Raw genomic sequence first — 22,743 nt, 5'->3', positions numbered from 1 at the left:
GTTCTACTTTTTAATTAAATTAACGTTCCACAACATGAATGATTTTATGCTGAATTGGTGAACAACTATAAATGGTTATATGACCCACAAGATAAAAATTATAAAATTTTTTGAAATCCTTCTGTCTCTCTTGCAATAAGCAAATCATTTGGAGCACTCCTATTATAGCTTTCACAAAATAATAATAATGTAATTTCTTCCTCTTCTTCTTCTTTAATAGCATGATGAAGAATCATTAAAGTTTTTTCCTCCATGTTTCATAGAAGACTGCACACAGAAAAATAATCATTCTACAGCCAAGAAAAGCACTTTACTTATTTTATTTTACTTCTTTTAAATAAGTTTTCTTTTAACCAAGAATATTTTCTTAGTAATAGTTTTCAAATATCTTGACACAAGTCAAGAATATTGTTTTGAGTAAATGTAATGCTTATAATGACTTTATGGTAGATTTGCGGATCAAGTATTTGATAAGGTGTATCCGCAAATCTATCATAAAGTCGTTGTAAGTATTACATTTACTCAAAACAAGAATCTGGCTTTTCAATTAAAGACTTGTGTCAAGATATTTGAAAACTATTAGTAAGAAAATATTTTCTTTGTTATAAGAAAACTTACTGAAAAGAAATAAAATAAAATAAGTAAGTGCTTTCCTTGGCTGTAGAATGATTATTTTGCTCTGTGAAGTCACGCGACTCTGATCGCGCTTTTGATAACAGTATGTGCGACTGCTGTCTCGCGATTAGTGTCGCGCGGCTGCAATCGCGCGGCTTGACCGTCAAAAATCGCGCCATTGACACTCTACCTTTAGACTACTACGAAAGAATACAAGTTTATTGCCACGGTCGCCGCCGTTTTTCACCTCTTATGTAAGTTTCATTAGTTATTCTCGCACAAGATTAATAGAATCTCAATGTTATTATAAGGTACTGGAGGAAAATAAGGCCTATCTTATTTAAAAATGAATTATTTTAGTTGATTAATAAATTATAATAAAAAGGCCTTGTAGGTATTAAACTTTATTTTATTCTAAACAAAAAAACATACATAAAGGAATTTACAAAATAACGTAACAAATTACATTTAGAAAACTTTAAAAAACGAACAATAATGGCAAGTACTAGATAAATTAAAACGAAAAAAAATATAATAAAACTTACGAATCTTTATCGGGAGTTTTTGTAAAACGCAGCAGTTGTCGCTATCTCACGTGACAATCGCGGCGCCATTGGCGATAAGACGCAGGAGACGCATAATTAGCGCGGCAAACTTATGTTTATTCTCTACGTGTGTATAAAATTTTAATGCGTTTGCACCATTCTAAATATGAATTTGACAAGTTGGGCCTTATTACACTCCGGGCCTTATTTACCTCAGGTACCTTATTTCACTTTCATTTAGTTGCCACTAAGTTTGATCAAAGATATGTAACTATTGAACATTAGCTCTTCCTTGATTTTTTGGACTCATGGGTGCTTTGCGGCAGCGACTATGATGGATAACATCATTGAATTTTGACAGAATCTCAACACGGTTAATTTCATTTTTATGGATTAGCGATTAATTTACTCTCTAAATCTGAATCAGTGCACTGAGAAAAAAATATTTAGATCAAAAAAATTATTTATTTAGATTGTGGCCAAGAGCTTATTTACTTAATATAATACACATATTTATTTAAAATTAAATATTTTTATTCAATTTAAATAAAAATATTTAATTCGAAATAAATATGTGTATTATATTAAGTAAATAAGCTCTTGGCCACAATCTAAATAAATATTTTTTTGCATCTAAATATTTTTTTTCTTAGTGTGGAAAGTCACTGGAGTGGCATACTTTAAACTGATATCAGTAAATAGTCACTGACGCATCAGTCACTGGAGTGGGCATACTTTAGACTGACTGATGCGTCAGTGTTTACGGATACCGACTATTTACGGATATCAGTCTAAAGTATGCCACTCCAGTGACTTTCCACTGTTTCAGATTTAAAGAGTATGTTCGTATTTACAATAACCTAAAGTGTGATAGCGATTTATTTTTAGACTACATCACAACATGTTATTTAAGCCAACCAAATGGTGCAGTTGCCATTAAAATATTTGTAGTTGAAGTATCAAGAAATAGTTTGGTTGGAGCCAGGTATCGTCACTGCTGCAATATAGTCACTCAACAATTGCTCTGTGGTTGCAAGCAGATAATTAGTTGTTCTATACTTTTATAATATTAAATCTGGTTGGCACAATCAGATTTATGTATGAGCCAACCATACCGTTTTTTCCGTGTATTATTATAGCTTTTGCTTCGATTGAGCATGAACAATTCTTTATTGCTAAATAATCTCATTTTAATCAAATTTTTTATTTTTAATAAAAATTTGAACGATTAAAAATTTAACCTAATTTTTTTTCCAGATTTTTGTCGATGTTTACGCAAATACAATTATTTGAATCTTGAAGTTATTAGAGCAAGAAAACGCGCTTGAATAATTAGCGCTCGCGTTAACAAATTTCGACATTGCCACGAATCGTAGCACTTACGTTATAATCGCTTCTGATCATTATAATCGATTTGATCCATTACTATACAGAATATTAAGAAATGCGCTTAAGACTTGGAGATATTATAATACTCATCAAATTAAATTTAAAAAATCAATTTAAATCGAAAAATTATGATAGAAATTAAGAAAATTATTTTCAGTTTACCAAAATCACCAAAAATTACTCAATGTTAGCAATTATTATCATTAGGATGCTCACGGGATAACAATAAGTTTAGTCATTTAGTAATTTAGTCGTCAAAACTAAAATTAGATTATTAATTTTAAAATCTCGTTTTAAAATATGTTAAGGAGTAACTAATTTGTAACGATTTTGACTTAAATTAATATTTATTTTCGTCGAGCATTTTCGTCTCTTGTCTGTATATTGTCGTGCTAGCCGCGTAATTCTCTTCAGCTTGACACGTTCGCGAAGCGTGACACGTGCGGTCGCGGAAACGTCACCCTGATAACCGCCAACGATAGAAAACAATAAAAAATGTTTTATCGTTTTTAATATGGTTAATGAATCGTTTATTTACGATACTCTATCAGAAATTTACGTTACAAAATACTTGAGATCCTATTATAAATGTCTTATCAGCTGGTTAGTGAATCATTTATTTACGATACTCCATCAGAAACTCACGTTACAAAATACTTCGGATCCTATCGTAAATGTCTTATCAACTGCACATCGGTTTCTATCGGTTTTAATATGGTTAATGAATCGTTTGAATCGGTTTTAGTCAATCCATTTCAATCGTTATGAATCCGTGAATTAAGGAATCAGATTCATACCGATTCATTTCTTTCAATCGGTTTTTATCGTTTTGAAGAACGCCGGGAACGGGGCAACTAGCGCCAGGAGTCGGATGCCGCTGGGCTCGGTGTTCGGTGTCCGGGAGTCCGGGGCGGCTACCGCCAGGAGGTCCTTATAGGAACAAATTGGTATCGGAAACCTACGTTCTCAGGGCGATATATAAACTTTCATTCTAACCATCCCTTAGAATATAAGTTAAGGGAATCCTATAGTGGCAGTAATTACCGACATTTAGTTAAAAGCAAACCACTTTTAATTGGCTTTACGGAATTGCAAAATTCTTGTACAGAATTAAAGTACGCACAAAAATATAGGGGGCTAGTGTCGGTTTTACATCAAAAACGAAAAAAAAATTAAAAATTTGGGCACATAGAGCTGTCACTGACGACAATATTTGCTTATACAAAAATACTGCAGTTTATATATACAAAATGAGATACTAGCCCTCTAGGGAAAACATTGAAGAACAATATCGTGCAATTACAACTACGATAGAAGTCTAGAAAAAAAATGTCATGCTTTTAACTTTTATATGTGCAAAAGCACATGCAGGTTGATAGGATAAGCAGTATTGCGTGTAGCGAGAGATGGCGCAGCAATCGAACAAGGACAGATGCCTCTTGTTAGACAAGGACAGATATAGATATATATATATATATAACATAGAAAACAGGATTAGAAATGTTGACATTATCGACATCGAGGAAGTTCGGCCTTCGCTATATCCCCTTAAACACTATTACGAGCTTAGTGGATCGCGGTATTTTACTTTCAGACGAAAGATTCCATGACAGTAACATTAAAATAGTCAAAGAAATTTTGAATAACAATAGCTTTCCAAAACCAATTATTAATAAACATATTGCTAAACGTTTAAACCTTCTCAAAATACGCAATACTACACACAACACTTCCACGGATAATAAAATAGTTTATGATTTAAAGAACTGCATACCGTTACCATATATCAGAGGTTTAGGCGATAACATTTGTCACAAATTAAGAAAGTTCCATATCACTACTCTGATTACAGTCCCTAAAAAACTAGATTGCTTAATTAAACGAGGTAAAGATAAAATCGATGATCTAAAACAAACAGAAATAGTATACAAGATCAATTGTAAAGATTGCAAGACTACGTATATTGGGCAGACAAAAAGACATTTGTGCACACGTCTCAAGGAACACCAGAGCGATATCAGAAAACCGGCGATTAAGCATTCTGTAGTGAGTGAGCATCGAATATCCTTTGGGCACGATTTTGATTGGGGAAAGCCAGAAATAATACATAAAGAGAGACAGATTAGAAAGAGGGAATTAGCGGAGATGTTTTTTATTAAACAATTTGATGACACCATTAACTTACAAAAAGACACGGAGAATCTTAACGCTCTCTACGAACATATCATAAAAGAAACATAATTCCTTCTCCTTCTTCTCTGTTTCCCTCTCTACGCCTATGGCTCTTATTATTGACGACATTGGTTTGTTTATTGCTTATCTGGTTTCGTCAGTTTAAATTTTACCACCGCACGGCTCTGACATGTCCTTCGACATAAACGACTAACGAAAATGCCGTTTAACATGTATTTTACTTCTGTTAATTTAACGTACAAATATGTAAGTTTTTCATTTATATAATTATTTATGGACTTATACTCATTGTTGCGTGCTTCAATTTTTGATGTTTAGTTTTTAGATTCGGCGTAGTTTGGGCATTATGTCTGATTGACTAATATTTGTGAGTTTCTATACGCTTGAAAAGGACCGAAATCTGCGGTCGAAACGTAGCGTTTTTTTGAACAATAAAATTTGCCAGTTAGATCGATCATAATACCTTGGCTAATTGTTAATTATTCACTGGCAATTCAAGTTCTCCGTATTTGAAATCTTATCATACGATAAATTTTTAAATATTGCATCAAATTTATCAAAGTCGAATCTAACGCTAGGAGAAATATAAGTGACCCCCAAAGTCAGATTCAAGCCCGATAGCAGCTTTATTAATAATATTTCACATCCATCAATATCCGGGATAGGAAGGGTATGATAACGTAAGGTTTTGCTAATGATAAATTGCCAAGCCTCCCGCTTTAACACGGGGCGTATCCGAACGAATGATGTCAAAACCAGAGAAATTCAATTTAGTATTAGGATGCAGCCACGTTTCAGTAATTAGGGCAATATCAATATTGTTAGAGCATATAAAATGATTTAGATCTAATTCTTTATTATTTATGCTGGTGGCATTCCACAAGCACATCCTTAATGGAGAGGAGGAAGGAATCATTTTTAGTTAATAAGATCAGCTGCCTCAACAAACATCTGCAGTTTACTGACAATGAGTCCATCTGTGCAAGTGGCTAATTTATTATTGAGCTCTCGTATAGCATTGAGCATTGATTTTATATTTACAATCTGGCTCAGCTTCTTGATTTCAAAAATCACACCGTTAAAATCTGCTATGTCGCCAGTGTGCGCAAAGTCATTTAGATTGTTGTTTTGATCGTTAGAATTTTTCAAGGCCTCAGCATATGTTTTTGAAGGTGAATAATAAACATGTTTGTTTGTTGGGGCAGCCGATCTATCTGATAAAGGAAAGTCATACCCGGTAAAATTTAAATTTGAAAATTTATACTGTGTAGAAGGAATTTTGTTAGATTTAGCATGCAAGTTTTTATTTAGCTCATGCAAGTCATAAGCCAGACCAGACGGGCGAGTTGCGGTCGTTTTTCTAAAAATTTTAAATATGATTGACATTTTGAGTAACTCGCGGGCTGCTCCCCCAAGCAGTTGCAACATTTTGCCGGGGAATTTGAGTCTTTTTTATAATCCGATGTGAGATGATTCTCAGCACATTTAACACATCTGGGTTTCTTAAAGCAGTTAGCGGGCGTGTGGCCAAACGCTTGGCATAGGTAGCATTGCAAAATAATTTTACGATTAATAAATTTGTCCCAATAAATTCTTGAATAAAATAAGTATCGAATCTTTTTTAATTGTGTGAGAGAATTTGGCACTCAGATTTATTTTATAAGTAGCGTAAATGCTATTTTCATCGTTGAGTTGAACGCACGAGTTGATTTCAATTCCAAGTTTCTTTAATTCGTTAGAGACAGTTAAATTCGGTATATTTGGTAGGCCTTTCAAGATGACTGTTAATGTCTTATCCTCTGGAAGAGAATAAGTATATGAAAAGCGTACTGTTTGTTAATAGCAAATTTTTTAAAACCGATGTAATCTTCTAAGTTAAAAAAATGAATCTTTATTTGATTACCAAGAAACTTGAGATGAAAGTTTTCTCCGATACTTTGTTTTAATTGATTTGAGAACTCAGCATAATTATTTATTTAGAAGCAAAATAGATTGGAGGTGGTTTTCTATTCGTCTTAAGCTGGGTATACACTTAGCGAACGAACAGCGAATGCAAACGTTCAGATATTCGCGTTTTTGCTCCTAGGTTATTTGTACTTTCTTTCGATTGCACCAAATACTAGAATTCGACCAGATTCGATGTTTGCTGCATGTAGCAATTTGAAATTTTTGATTATATCTGTTGAGTAATGACAACAAACGTTTACGTTCGCTGTTTGTTCGGTGTTCGTTCGCTAAGTGTATACCCAGCTTTATAGCCGTCCGTTTTTGCTACCGATTCCGCGTCGCTGCTTTTCGCCTCGCAGGGGGTCTGCTTATATATTGTAACTGGATGTATTTTAAATACGAGAAGCGCTTTCCATCATGCGCGGCCTAGCGGCATTGTCGCGAACTAATCGCCGATTGGTTGATGCGGAATATGCGGATTCGATTTATATCATTGATATACGATAGAAAACGAACCGATTTGCTGCCGTAAAGAAGATAATAAGTTGTATGTCAGAAAATCCTGATAAGAAACGATAGATGTATCGGTTCGGTTAAGTCGTATAAATATCGACGAGATGTCTATCGTTTTAACCTTATAAAAACATATACAAAGTAGAAGGCTTTCAAACGATTCAATTTATATTATTGATATACACAGTATATATATATATCGATTATATATATATCAATTTATATCATTAATATACACAGTATAAATATCGATGAGATGTCTATCATTTTATTCTTATATATCCGTATTAACGCATACGATAAAATTATTACCATAAATAACGATATATACTATATCGTGTATATACGATTGATTCAGACGGGCAATAATTGTACATATAGAAAACGATTCATAACTATAAAATTTGTATAGTTATTTCCTTATTCGGATCTAAAACGATAGAAACCGATTCGATTCGACTAATGTTTTATCTGTCTTCTAAGTATAGAACGATAGAACCGATAAGACACGATTAAAAATAATACAGATATAGCCGTTTTTAAGAGTTTTCTATCGGAGGTGGTTACCAGGGCAGCCAATCAGAGCATCGCGCCGCTCTTTCCCTGAGTGGAATTTCAGAGCAAACAACCAGAATACTCTGTGTCTGAGCGAATACGTGCAAGCGAACTCGAGAAATTATACTCGTTACAATCGACAAAAATCGAACCGGACTTAAGGACGCGAATCAGATTGTGAACGCAACGGATCACATACACGCGTTGACTGTCAACCATCGGCGAATCGTTGGCCTCTGCAGGACTCGGCCAGGTGGACACTGGCGATCCGTTCTTCTCGCGCAAGTCCGATCAGTCGAATGTGTAACGAGTTCGGTAAAATAAACGGTACCACGGTGAATTTGGCAAAGACAATTTAAACAAACGGAACTTTGTGGTCGTCTTTATTTACCCTCCGAGTGTTCGCTCCTGTCTGTTATCCACAGACATCCTCGTGTTCTTCGCTTTCCATCTATTACTACGCTCTGCCATTTCTTGCTCCCGCCTGTTATCCCTGTCGCTTTCTCTGAGCGATTCCGGCACTACGTTCGGAGTGAAAATCAACATCCGCGCGCGAACAAAATATTTGAATAATGCATCTCGGGATATTATGATTGAACGACTCGCTACTTATTTCCTTCGTTTCTAATAATGTTCGCGTTTTATTGATAGCATTGAATATATTATAAGTGCGACGTGCGAATATTGTACGCATTTTAACGTGTGTATGAACAATCTTCCTCTATATGTGAATTTCTTTTTCTTTTTATCGAGTCAAGGCGAGACGGAATTCCGATGACTCCTTTTTTCCTTCCGCCGACAACACTATCGTAACACATTTCCACGTGTAAAAAAAAAACAAACGTCTCATATCTTAAGCCCCTTGCACAATAAGTGATAGCGATAGCGATAGCGACAGCGACAAGATTGCCGACACCTTAATGCTACAGTATAATTCAGGAATGCAAACTATCTTTTTTATCATAAATACGTTAATAACGCTTGTTCTGTAAATATCTTGCCATTATTGTCACTGTTTCTATGGGAATTTTAACTATTTAATTAATATAAAATTAATCCAATTAATTTTTAATTTTTAACGAGATCGATAATTGATTACGCATAATGCAAACTGTTTTAATAATGTTACGTGCGAACAAAATTTAACTCAGTCTTAAAATAGCCAGAAACGTTAAAAGAGAGATATCAATATTGATTAATTATCCGATTTCTGATGGGAGACGGTGCTCAGGCCACGGTACGCAGGGCACCTAGAATTACACCTAGTGATAAGACCTTCCTCCTCCTTTAGGACACTAAGACAAAGAAGTGGTGAGAAGCTCGCGCGGGGAGGTTCTCGCCACTTGAGTATAAATAGGCGCGAAAAATCATAGTTAGTTGAGTTATTTTCCTGTGCTCATAAGCTAATCTACCGACAGTCTAATATATACACTAATACACTTCAACTTCAACAAATCTTTAAAACAAGATCTTAACTACAATTGTAAACAAGAATTAAAATCATATCAATAAACCAGATTTTAAACAACAGTTGTAAACGTATTCTCCCTGAATAAAGGTAATTTTAATTTTAATTCTCAAAACTAATTTTACTGTAATTTCCTTTAATTTCACATCTCTTAACTGTCGCTGCCAAAGAGAGTGGCAACAGTAATTTCCTGATATTCTTGTCGCTGCCAAAGAGTGTGGCAACAGGAGATTTCCTTCCTTTACCTGTCGCTGCCAAAGAGTGTGGCAATAGGATTTCATTTAATCCTCATTCATGCCCAGAAAAGGGGGCAAAAGATTCCAACTCAAAAGAATTAAATATCAGATTAAACAAATTATACAACTAAATCAAGATCCTTTTCCATTTTTATTCAAATTAAAGAAATTAGAAACTGAAATTCGAGATAATAAAACTCAAACCTTTATTCCGTATAAATTAATCCCTTTGGATTTAATAGTAGATTTTCCAAATTTTAATTTAATAAACAAATCTGACCCTCGTTTTAAAACATACAAAATTCGATATCTCTTCGGACTGGATTAATCACGCAACCTAGTCCAAATTCCCACCCTCAGAAAGGATTTCTAGTAACGAGACAAAAAATATTCTTGACATGTTTAATCTCATCACAACCCGAAGCAGTATAAAAATAAAACGATATTAAGATTAAATTAATAATTCCTATTCTCCTCTGTCGAATAAAATAAGATTGACTTAATATCTTAAGACAAGAGTAATATATATAAATTTAAGCTTATATATTCTTGCGTTTAGACTAAACTCAAAATCTCGGGTACTCGCAACTCGTGCGTTCGCGTAAAGAGTCACGGTGCGTCTCGCTCCGCGCGTACTTGGCGCGAGACACTACCGTGTCTCTTGATATTCACGCGATGTTAGCCGCGGTGTTAGCGCCACAATATTTAGCGCGAAACCGATGTGTACTACCGTCTTTCGTCAACGCCAATAACGTGATACGCTATTGACCGAGAACGAAGCGTAAGTGTTTACATCAACGTCGTAGTCGCGGATATAAAGTAAGACAGAGTAAAACGTAAGTTATGAAAGGCTATTGTACAACAACCTTTTTCGTCTTACGTTTTTCTTTGCATTAATTAATATGTATGCTACGACAGACGTCTCGTTCTCTCAGCCATACGAGTAACGTGTTCGTGCCTGTGGTGGATCTAATTATTGCCTGTGGTGGATCTGATTTATTATGAATAAAAGTTTACCAAATAATATCTGTGTTTTCGCTCATAATATCTGTGTTTCAAAAACCTTTACTTTATTTTATTGCAAAAAGGATCTTGGTTTTAAAACATACAAAATTCGATATCTCTTCGGACTGGATTAATCACGCAACCTGGTCCAAATCCCGGGTAAATAACTTAAATGTTTTGACCCAAAAACGGACAAATAAACATAACTTTGACAAAACGTGACAATAATATAAAAATCAAATAGGTAGTGTAACCCATTATCTCACAGCGATAATTGAAAGGAAAATTACTCTAAAGATTATTATAACTATTAAATTACCTACTGGAATAATTAAGGATAGCTTTTCAGTTATACTGAATAAAGATAGAGTTATCAATTTTAACTAATTATTAGCAGTTGCTTCAAGATCATTATGATTGTTTATTAAGGACGTTCTCCGGTCCTTATACTAGAGAAAATCGATTTTCTTAGGATTTTCTTGAAACTGTGAATATACGTTAATTTAGGTGTGCTTTATGAGTGGTATAAATTTCAGTACCTCTTCCGGTATAAAAAATAAAGATACTGAGCCTCAAAGTTTAAAAAAAAAATTTAATTTTAATTTTTTTTAGTTTTGGCATTTTTTCCTTATAGAACTCGACGAGAGGAGCAACTTTGGTCCTCTTGGCCAACCTCGTATCTCTTACCGTTTGGCCTGGAAAACCTTTTCATTAGTAAAAGTTGAAACTTTGAGGCTCAGTATCTTTATTTTTTATACCGGAAGAAGTACTGAAATTTATACCACGCATAAAGCCTTATCTACAATAGACGCACAGGCCGCGTCGAACGTCGCAATCGCAAGAATTGACCAATCACAGTTCACTATTCTTCGATCGCAAGGAGAACAATAGACTGTGATTGGTCAATTCTTGCGACTGCGACTTGCGACGCGGCCTGTGCGTCTATTGTAGATGAGGCTTAAAGCACACCTAAATTAACGTATATTCACAGTTTCAAGAAAATCCTAAGAAAATCGATTTTCTCTAGTATAAGGACAGGAGAACGTCCTTAAAACAAACATCTCTTTTTGAATGTGCCACATCAGGTTATCCTAATATTGACGATTATTTAAGAGAGAATTGATTTTGCGACTATGTGACTTGTCCACCAAAGAGCTGCCCTTTCTTTTTTTAGATTTCTCTCTATAGTAACATACTAGGAAATTAATAGAGGTATAATGTTCGACCCAACTGGCCAAATTTTACTAGGAAAATGATAACCAGTCTTACATAATATATAGTAACTTATGCAACTGACTATGTATTATTTTCAGACACAAATATTTAGTACAATTGATATATTGAGCATTTCTATAAGAAAATAATTTATCTCTAAAATAAATTAACGTGCACGGAAAAAAAGATATGGTGCACACAACCAAAATTTTAGTAAGCAACCTAGCTGCATCATCCTAATTATTTTTGAGCGGTAATTATGTGTATGGTTGATATGACTTATTTAATTTAATTTACTAGTTGACACAATCAGATTTGTGTGTGTCAACACCAGACTGTTTTTTCCGTGTGCATATCAATATTTCTTTACACACTTCTTATCACAAATCTTATCACAAAATGTAAACTTTTGTTTTGCAGAATATAAAAAATTCTTATAAAATAATCAATTAATCTCTATAAAACTATCAACTTCAAAACGCAAGATTTCACCCTCTAAAGTATTAATAAGTGTTTATAAATTTAATAATAAATACGTGCTTATTAATTTTAATTTTAAATTAAATTTTAGATCTGTGCTAACATTTGAAGCAAGAAGTTACAATTTCTACGAACATTTGAAAATGGGTACTTTGCAGCAGCAATCGATCTTAAGAGGTCAGCAGACAGGAAGAAATCAGGAAAAAGATTTAGTGCATGAATTATTCAGTCGTGCAGCAAAAGTCCATCCAAATCAAACCGCGTTATATTACGAAGGTAAGGGGTTTTGCTTCTCGATATAAAATATAATAGAAGTCACATCGAGAAAGTGCTCTAGAATATAATTTTTGACAATTTAAATAACCAGTTGTATTAAATAATGCCTACGATAATGTAAAAAGTATATGGAAAGAAAATATAGGTATATCTAAACATTGTTGGAAACTCGATACAGATGACGCCGGCCAGGAATACGTGCCGTCTTTTAAAGAACTGGATAACATCACCAATCAGTTGGCACGAGCTTTACAAAAGTACGAAAAGACTGAAACAACTTCTCAGTCATTAATAGCTGTCTGCATGAACCCGTCGCATCGGTTTCCAACTGTATTACTTGGTGTACTGAAAGCAGGAATGGCTTATATACCTTTGGACGCGGAATTTCCGATGTCTAGAGTGAAACACATTCTCGAAGAAGCGCAACCATTAATAATGGTGGTCGAGGAAGGAGGTAAATGCCCTCTTTTACATCGTACAAGTGTTCCAAAATAAATATCATAAAAAATTTAATTTATCATTATTCGATTTCTACATTTAATTTTATGTAATTTTTTATCTTATATTTAATTATTTACCTATTTAGTTATTTACCTATCTCTTATTTCAGTTTTATCTATTATGTAGTTTTACTGCTTTTATCTATAGAAGAATCAATTAAATGAAATGTGCCAATGTTTTATAATATTAATGTTTGTTAATTTCTAAAAATCAAACTTTAATAATATTTTTAATCCTAAATTATTAATCTTAGAATTCTATAATAGTTAATCCTAAACAAGTGATTTGTCGTAAGTTATAATATCCATAATGTGAATATAGAAAAGATAATTTGTTGCTCTAATCTAATTCATGCGAAGCTATAATATCTTCAAATATATAGGATTTGAAAATACTACAATTTTTAGTTTTATTTCTTTAATGAAAATATGAAATATTCAAAAATAATCAAGAAGTTATATTATTTTCACTTTATTTAGTGTTAATAATTATTATTTTATATTGACTCCAATTTGTACAAGATTTACCAAAATTTTATACAAAATTTCATAATCTCATTATTTAAAGATATTTCAACTTTGTAGTAAACTAACGTGACTACCATCAATCAAAACCGAACGTCTATTAAGGTAGTTCTCCGGTCCTTATACTAGAGAAAATCGATTTTCTCTAGATTTTCTTGAAACTGTGAATATACGTTAATTTAGGTGTGCTTTATGCGTGGTATAAATTTCAGTACCTCTTCCGGTATAAAAAATATAGATACTGAGTCTCAAAGTTTCAACTTTTACTAATGAACAGGTTTTCCAGGCCAAACGGTAAGAGATACGAGGTTGGCCAAGAGGACCAAAGTTGCTCCTCTCGTCGAGTTCTATAAGGAAAAAATGCCAAAATTAAAAAAAATTAAATTTAAAATTTTTTTTGGTAAAAATTGAAACTTTGAGGCTCAGTATCTTTATTTTTTATACCGGAAGAGGTACTGAAATTTATACCACGCATAAAGCACACCTAAATTAACGTATATTCACAGCTTCAAGAAAATCTAGAGAAAATCGATTTTCTCTAGTATAAGGACCGGAGAACTACCTTAAGCTGGTACAGCCATTTCAGCACAATCGAATGACTTATATAAAAATTAATTGCCATTTTTTGCTAATTAATTGCTCTAGTTCCGATTTTTTTGTTCGAGCCGATTTGCTAAAAACAAAAATAGCGGGTGTAGTTCCGAATGACCCCTGCTCCCGATCGACCTAAAGTTTTACACATAAGTTGTTTTCGATATAAAGAATAAAATCTGCGTGGTCCCAACTTCGGGAAATAAAAAAATTTTTTTATGATAGCACTTATCGACTAAAATTCTACATGATATATTTGTTACTATAACAGTGATAAATTCGATAATTATATGTATTACCAGTTTTTCTGCATAATTTTCAAAATACGGTGGTAAATGTGATAAATTATAGCAAATTTATCAATTTTACCGGTAATTGTAACTAAAACTTTTTGGTAAAAGTAATAAATATTTCATTAATTTTGTTGTGGGTAGAAAAGAGTGAATCTATTGTATTCATACACTTTTCCATTCACATAACAATTGGGTTGGGTTAGGTTAGTTTTTTTGGAGGTGGAGCCCCCCGCAGGAGAGGCGGAACCTACTACCTCCACGCATTCACTTTCCACGCGAGACGAGTTGCCACATGGATTTACAACTTTCTACGCGTGCTATATATATTATATATACTACATATATTCTATTTTTTATATGTCGTATATATCATATAGAATCAATTTTATTACTCGATAAGTGCTTATAAAATTTTTTTTTAATTTTCCGAAGTTGGGACCACGCGTACTTTATTTCTCACATCGAATACAATTTATGTGTAAAATTTTAGGTCGATCGGGAGCAGGGATCATTCGGAACTATATCCAAAATAGCAATTAATTTTTTATAAATCGCATTTAATTGTGCTAAAATGGCTGTGCCAGCTTAATGACGTCAAAACGATGCTATCAAACCTACGCGTTCGCCACTAATGAGCGTACAATATGTGATAAAGCAGATAAAGGATTTAATAATTGTGAGATATCTACGTAATAATTCTTTCTTACAACACTTATGTGATTTCTCGCGCAGTTTTCGTGTATATAGATCTATATATTATGATAATTAGTTTTTACCCAGAGGATTAACAGCATTACTTTGAAAGCGAATGGAGGATTGTTTCAAAACAATTTGCAGAACGCGGATAGATTTTATTATTCCTTCAGTTTTACAAATATGCGCAAAAGAACCTTGAGATTTTTTATTCTTTCAGCTATAAATATGTGCGAAAAAACCTTCATTTTGATTGGACATAATTGAAAATAATAGATAATTGATATTTTCCCCGCTTCTATTTATTCCTTCAATATGAACAATTAACTAAAAATTACGATTCTGCTTTAGCGGATTTATCAATCTATGAGGGAGCTTTAGTCATGACGTATGAACAACTTTTGGAGAAAGCTAAACAAGAACAAGAAGATGCATTACAAACTAAAGAGAGCTTGAATCAACTCGCTATGGTTCTTCATACTTCCGGAAGTACAGGAATTTCCAAAGGTAATAATACCACATTTTATTATAGATACTAATTATATAATACAACGTAAAAAATACAATTTAACGCGTGCATACTCGTTTTTATTCATTATAAATTGACGTTATTTGTTACTAAATGTCGTAACAGCATATTTTTACAATATCATGTTCATACGTGGCAAATAAGAACTGTGTTTCTATAAAAGGATATTAATCCTAGTTTAAATTATAGAAAAATATAAGACAAGAGTAGCAAATTGTGAATTTATAGTTTGTAAAAGAGCAAGAATCTGAAAGAGCATAATTGTTTGTAATATACACATTCATCTTTTTAAAGGTGTGCTTATATCGCATGCTACTCTGTTGAATCGTTTACAATGGCAATGGAGGGAACTTCCATACGCTGATGATGAAAAACAATGTGTTTTTAAAACTTCCCTTACTTTCTGCGATAGTGTTCCTGAAATTTGGGGACCTCTTTTACAAAGCCGTACCCTAGTAATTGTCCCGAAAAGCGTGACTAAAGATCCGGAAAAGTTAGTACTGCTTTTAGAAGAACATAAGGTAAAAACTCACTAATTTATCGTGCATAATTATAACAGTACAAGAGTATTTTAGGAGTAAAAAAAACTTCAATAATTTATGAAAGAGATTATTATAAGTAAAAAATAATCATAGATTTTATTTTAAGTAAATAATTTTGGTAATTAAAAGTTTTAATATTATTTTATAATAAAACCTATGTAACTTGTATTGTAAACGAACTCAATAAGTACATTTTGCGAATGTATTATGGAAACTCTATTATAAAAATTAAATCAATTTATTTCATTTAATTTTGAATTATGTTAAAAATTACTTAATATGTTGTACTTATGAGTTTATTATAAATATAATTAAAATTTTCTGATCTTCTTATGTTCAACACATTGCATAGAATATATAGAATTTATATTTCTTATATATCTTTTTTACTGCGTATATTTATAAATATATTTTACTAGTGTATTATTAAACATTTCTACATTTCTTAGAGAAAGCATATTGTGCAATGTATACAAAACTATAGTTTTTGACAAGTTGAGTTACAACATATCTTCATGAAACTAGATTTACTATTTATGTTTCTTTTAAATAATTAATGGTATAAAAAATATATTTGGTGGCTATAATTTAAACATGATGCAATTAGTAAAAAAATTTACAACAACAGTTCAAAAATGAACTGAATAAATACTGATCGAAAAGTTTTCGATAAATCTAATTTAAAATTCCACAAAATCTTCTGCCATCTGTTGTCTAATGTAATGTGTAAATCACACGAATCATGTACATGTGATATAATTAATTTATGACAAAGAAAAAAATTATCTATGTTTCAGATACAACGCTTAGTCCTTGTGCCATCGTTGTTGCGTTCATTGCTCATGTATCTAAACTTGCAAGTGAGTATGTAAAGTTATATTCCACATGTAATTTATCGCAATTTAGGCGAACCTATTATTATTACGTAAATTTCTCGAGAATTTTAATCGTGATTTTACGCAACATTATACGAAAGGTTACGAACAACGTGCTTTCCTGACCATTAAAATGAGTAGCTTTCAATATCTCATAATGATGTAATAATTCACTATACATCGATGATAAGGCATAAGACGTGTGGACGTTTTTCCTTTAACACTCGCGAAGATCTCAAGCAGCCTCTTACTTTTAGCATTTCAACATTAGTTTGGAAACGTTAGACCCGCTTTATTCGTCACGCTTAAGCAAATTACAAAACGTACATGCGAAGCAACATATATTGAATAAATAAAAATCAACGCTTTCACAATTCAGTGATTTCAAGATCGGCGTGTCTCAATTACAAAGTTCTTCACAAATCAATATAAATTGCGCTTGTAAATTACCCAACGCATTCGATTAAATGTTTAATTAGCGAAAGTCATGCTGTCGAGGTATCTGTGTCAATAAGGTGTTAATTTTATGACAGGCGCCAGTAAATTAATTAAAGGATAATAAAAATCATGCTTATTATCCTAAACGGATTAGAAAATTTTTACATTATCGTTATCGCAAATCGAGACACCTGAGACATGGTTATGATTTACACGGTTAAGAATGTACATCGCTTTGCAACACCTTGGATTTGATATACGGTCTGTCGTTGCTTTGCACAGGATAATGACAACGTTCTCGATCGCTTGAAACTCTGGGTCTGTTCCGGAGAAACTTTGTCGGTCGCATTGGCCAATCAATTTTTTACCACGTTTCACAACAAGGACAAGATATTAGCTAATTTCTACGGTAGCACGGAAGTCATGGGTGACGTTACATATTACCTATTAAACAAACGGGAACAATTACAAGGGATGGAGAAAGTGCCAATCGGTAAAACTAATAAAATACAGTTGAAAAAATAAAATAATGTTACAAAAGTAACAAAATAATTAAATAATTAATATAACAATATAACAAAGCATATAACAACATTTATTAATTAATTTTAAGCTAATAACTAAAAGTCTATTTCAGTGGATTACTGTTACTAATAAATAATAATCGCTAAACAACATTTACATGGCTCGCTGTGTCTTTGCAGGAAAGTCGATCGACAACTGCATAATTTATCTCGCAAACAATAACTTGCGACTGATCCCCCAGGGAGAAGTCGGAGAGCTGATCGTGGCTGGAAGAAATCTTGCCGCGGGTTATATATGTGAACAAGACACACATAAATTTTTGGACAATCCTTATGCCATTGATCCAGGTGAGAAAATAAAATAACACAACAAGAAGATCGAATTCTACGTCTTTCGAACTTGAAGAATTCACTGCGACATACAAATTCTCCTATTCGTAATCTTGGTTTCCCTTAAAAGCGAAACGTCGCGTTTTCATTAGTGGAAAGAATTACGACTTTGTTACGCATTTAAAAATGTACTGATGTCTGCAGAATATCCAAAAATCTTCCGTACGGGTGATTACGCCAAAATTGTCAAAGAGACGTTAATTTACGAAGGACGATCTGCGGATTCGCAGATCAAAATTAGGGGTCACCGTGTCGATTTCACGGAAGTCGAAAAGGTGGTCGCCAGGGTACCCAATATTGATAAAGTTGTGGTTCTCTGTCACAAACCCGGCAAACTGTCACAGGTAAATATTTCAATACATATGTGTGCAAAATAAAACGTAAATATGTTGAAAAAAATTCACAAAAAATAATTCTTTTAAAATCTTCCCTAAATATCTTATAGAGCTAAATAAGCATACATATCAAAATTTTTCTAATCGCTTTAAATACAAAACCAACCTTTAATATTTTTGGTTGTGCTCATCATTTTCATGTTAAGAAGAAATTGAAGTAATTTATCAATTGAATATCGATGCTTCATAAATCTAATAGCTTCCACCGAACAAACTATTCTACTATACAGTTTCATGAAATTTAAAAACGTTTTATCTCGACAACGTTTTATTGTTCATACATTCTAAAAGCATCGTCTCTAAATTACTATTATATACTAAAGCTACTAAAAGCACGAATATTAAAAAAAATTAAAAAATGTGTGAATCAATTTTCTAACGTTAAATTAATTTATACAGGTATATTTTATATTTTCAGGCATTAATAGCGTTCGTTACCGTTACGCATTCGTGCCAATGCACGACCCTATCCAGCTCGGAGATCGAAAATCTTCTTCAAAAGACATTACCGCCATATATGTTACCACAAATTTTTATTGTTGATCACATACCTCTTCTAACAAATGGGAAAACGGATCGACAGGAATTGCTAAGGAGATACGAATCATCTTGCTCTAATGACGGTATGTTAAACTAATGATGACTTTATATGGTTCTGTCAAGTAAAAAATGATACGTACGTCGTAATATCTTTTTAAAATATTAAATAACGTAGATATTGAAATATTGATTATTTTACTTAGTTATACTTTAATTATATGTAACTGTCTTATATGTAAACGTTTACGTATAAAAATAGATGTTTATAAGAAGACATCAGATTTTTTATTTGTTCTTTTCCACCAATCTGCATATAAAAAATTCGATGTCTATTTATAAGCTACAAGACTATATGGAACTATGTGAAACAAGTGACTAATCTATAATTAAGAAAACCGGTTTATGAATATGTATTTCTTTCCTTTTATTTCAATTTTAACATACATAGTTACATACATAGTTTTATACATGATACCACATGAGATCAGGATAGTCTTTCCAATCTTGTCTACGATATAAGTAAATTAAGTAGCAAACGTAAGATCGAAAGGAATTCATTTTTTTTCACATCTGTTTCTTATTGAGTAATCAATTTGACAATTTCTTATTGAGTTCTTATTAAATTCTGTGTATTATTTTAACAATTGCTCTTGCACTAAAATTTTAAAAAAATGTCTTTTATTAAAAAGAAATAAAGAAAATTTCAAATTAAGTTCAGTTTTCAAATTGTATTTACTTTTTCAAAAATTAATAATCCAAATGTAAATAATAATAAATTATGATCCAACTTCTTTTAATTATCGATAAATTAAAAAAAGACTAATTCATATTTTAACTCAAAAGATCTATGTTTTACTGACTAAAATAAAAAATTTTGTTTTATAGAAGACCACGTTGCTATGAATTGCGATTACAGCGGAGTGCCAAGTCAAGATCTTGCAAAAGCCCGTATCCTCTTTCCGACCATCGCATCCGTAACCGGACGTAGTAGTCGCACACCGGTAATGCTAAACGCGAATTTCTACGAAATTGGTGGAAATTCCTTGAATTCCATTTACACCGTGACCAAGTTAAGAGATCAAGGTTATCAGATCGGTATAACGGATTTTATCACAGCGAAAAATTTAGCCGAAGTATTAGACCGGATGAAGTTGATATTATCCGACGAGGAACCTTTGAAAGAAGCCATTGACCAGAAATCGTACGTCTTTGAATCATTAAACGACTGCCATAAGGAGGACGCAATCGAGTAAGTGTTGTGCATAATTAAATATACGTGCGAAAGTAAGGATGAACATTTATTTAAATTTGCAGAATAATCATGAAGGGCTTTTGTTTAAAACCCGAATTGGAGCAGTACTTAATGCTGAACATAACGAGAGCCGATTGTTTGGAATTTGTGGAGGCTATGTGGGCTCCTCTTGTAGAGAAGAACTTCAGTTTTGTAATAAAATCGGCGCAAAGTGGCAAAACAATCGGAGTTACTTTCAACTTTGATCTTTGGGATAAACCTGAACTAATACTGAAATCTGAGTTAATGATTGTTTTTGATTTCATCGAATATCTGGAGGGACCGATCAGAGATTACAAATTACCAAAGGGTAAAGGCAAAATTATGCATAGTTTCATGATGGGGACGAGCAGCGATTTGAATCCCACGGAAAATGTACTTGTAATAAGACAAATGGAAGAATACTGTTTGCAACTTACCAAACGAAAAGAATACATCGGAATTTTCGCCACAAACACTAATCCACTCACACAGGTAAACGATAAACCTAATTTTTTAATAACTTAGCTAATAATACAGAAACTTATTATACAAATACATGATTTTGCAAAATTCTTGACTTATATTTTTTAAACTTTATGTGCAGCAACTTGCTATGGACGTATACGGTTATGAAACAATGCTGGTATACCAGATGAACAGATACGAGACAATCGATGGAAATAAACCTTTCGGCAAATTTCCTAATAACCAAGTGGCAATTTGCTCATTGAAGATGATCAACTAGAATGATTTTGTAAATATATCTAGTGTAATAACAGTAAATAGTGTAAAAAAAAGTATTACTACCGAATAGTGTAAGCATTAACTGCGATCTTTCATCGATGCATCTGTGATCATTAATAATCAATGACGACAAACCTACTTTTCACTTCGCATTATTATTTTCTATAAATATCAGTGATAATGCACGATACAGTAATTAAACGATCATCTACAATTCGACATTACTTGTTAAATAATTATTGTTTCGTTGTAGATTCTCATTTTTTTCATAGGCTAGAAAACCTTTATAATTCTTTACTTTAGCCTAAGAATCTATTTTAACTATTAATTGATACTTACGTATAAAAATATAATATAATATTCGAAGATTTTAGCTACAGAAAATTTTTCAAAATTAATAATTGCATGTTATAACGCGGCTAAATTTCAATAAAAGTATTTTGATTAAAATAGAATATAAATATTCATAGCAGATTTATTAAAAAATTTTTCTGGCCTGGCTTTTGAAGTATTACATAGTCACATATTGTTAATATTATTTCATTATGGTAATTATATATCTTCTAAGTAAAGAGTATTAAACGAAAAGTATTTTAAGTAAAAGGTATTATAAAAGAAGCAGTTACTAGGTATAATCATAGTAATGTAAAACATGATGAATTATAGTCATTCATTTTACTTTGCATAAGGCATAATAAATATGTTACATGAAATGATATTTTGACGATTAATGGATAGAAATAAAATGATGTAATAATAAATTTGTACATATATGTGCGATAATCGTGAGTAACAATTGTAATATGTATAGCTACGAATGTTGAAATAATTTGCAATTGCTATCGCGTTTCAAAGCTACCATTGCATAATCAAACGCTTGAACGGCAAGGATTGTTACGAAAATATTTGATTATTTACTGATTAATCTCAATTATCGTAATATAATATAAGCGCATATAAGAATCCCGTGCAACAATTATTTGTACAAATTTGTCGGATCGTTCCTAGGCAGTTAAGATCAAATATGAAAAATCGGTCATCGATTAATATTGCAAAATTGTTATGGATAAATGTAACATTTTTATTTTTTAAGCGAAACAATATAAGCAATAAAAACGAAGCAATAAAAGATTTAATAATTCAACTGTCATGTTTAATTTGTCATTCGGGATTTTCGGTTTATTATTTATTTATAACAATCGCGAATGAATCAACATAAACCCTTCGACCAATGATCAGTTACGTGTTAAATATTAAAGTTTATATATTAATAATATATTATTATTATTATTAATACATTAATAATTACGTTATATTACTCGATAGAAGTATTTTAATATTTATTTTTTACAGATAAATCATGCAACTGGTATGCAGTTAACATTAGTAGTTAATAAAATTAATTTTGAGAGAATAGGTATAATAATTTCTGACAAAACAATCTTTTTTGAGTG

At 32.2% G+C, this 22,743-nt stretch overlaps 1 protein-coding gene across 11 annotated transcripts; it reads left to right on the top strand.

Moving 5' to 3' along the window:
* Positions 1-705: 705 nt before the first annotated feature.
* LOC139769512 (beta-alanyl-bioamine nonribosomal peptide synthetase ebony-like) lies at positions 706-22,657 on the top strand. Of its 11 annotated transcripts, none has more exons than XM_071700642.1 (14): positions 706-869; positions 12,253-12,437; positions 12,616-12,891; positions 15,391-15,546; positions 15,863-16,089; positions 16,908-16,970; positions 17,706-17,916; positions 18,128-18,295; positions 18,482-18,681; positions 19,151-19,355; positions 20,158-20,521; positions 20,587-21,037; positions 21,150-21,299; positions 22,643-22,657. In XM_071700642.1, exons 1-13 carry the CDS (start codon positions 721-723, stop codon positions 21,288-21,290), a joined length of 2,796 nt encoding a protein of 931 aa, XP_071556743.1. In that variant the 5' UTR covers positions 706-720; the 3' UTR covers positions 21,291-21,299; positions 22,643-22,657. The 11 variants fall into 11 exon arrangements, with proteins under 11 accessions (XP_071556743.1, XP_071556738.1, XP_071556788.1 ...); XM_071700687.1 differs by lacking the exons at positions 706-869; positions 22,643-22,657 and adding exons at positions 4,572-4,988; positions 5,061-5,109 and having other exon boundaries at positions 21,150-22,433; XM_071700637.1 differs by lacking the exon at positions 22,643-22,657 and having other exon boundaries at positions 21,150-22,433.
* The last annotated feature ends 86 nt before the right edge of the window (positions 22,658-22,743 follow it).

The sequence above is a fragment of the Temnothorax nylanderi genome, unplaced genomic scaffold, assembly GCF_030848795.1.
Source record: "Temnothorax nylanderi isolate EJ_2023f unplaced genomic scaffold, tnyl_v1.0 TNYL_tig0002_pilon, whole genome shotgun sequence".
Lineage (NCBI taxonomy): Eukaryota > Metazoa > Arthropoda > Insecta > Hymenoptera > Formicidae > Temnothorax > Temnothorax nylanderi.
This window is presented reverse-complemented; position numbering and strand designations above follow the sequence as displayed.

Bases quoted from the DNA above. Each gene is read 5' to 3' on its own strand.
- LOC139769512 (XM_071700642.1), top strand. From the start codon at position 721: ATGTGCGACTGCTGTCTCGCGATTAGTGTCGCGCGGCTGCAATCGCGC. The intron at 870-12,252 runs GTAAGTTTCATT...ATTAAATTTTAG, and splicing joins CGCCGTTTTTCACCTCTTAT to ATCTGTGCTAACATTTGAAG. The intron at 21,038-21,149 runs GTAAACGATAAA...CTTTATGTGCAG, and splicing joins ACACTAATCCACTCACACAG to CAACTTGCTATGGACGTATA.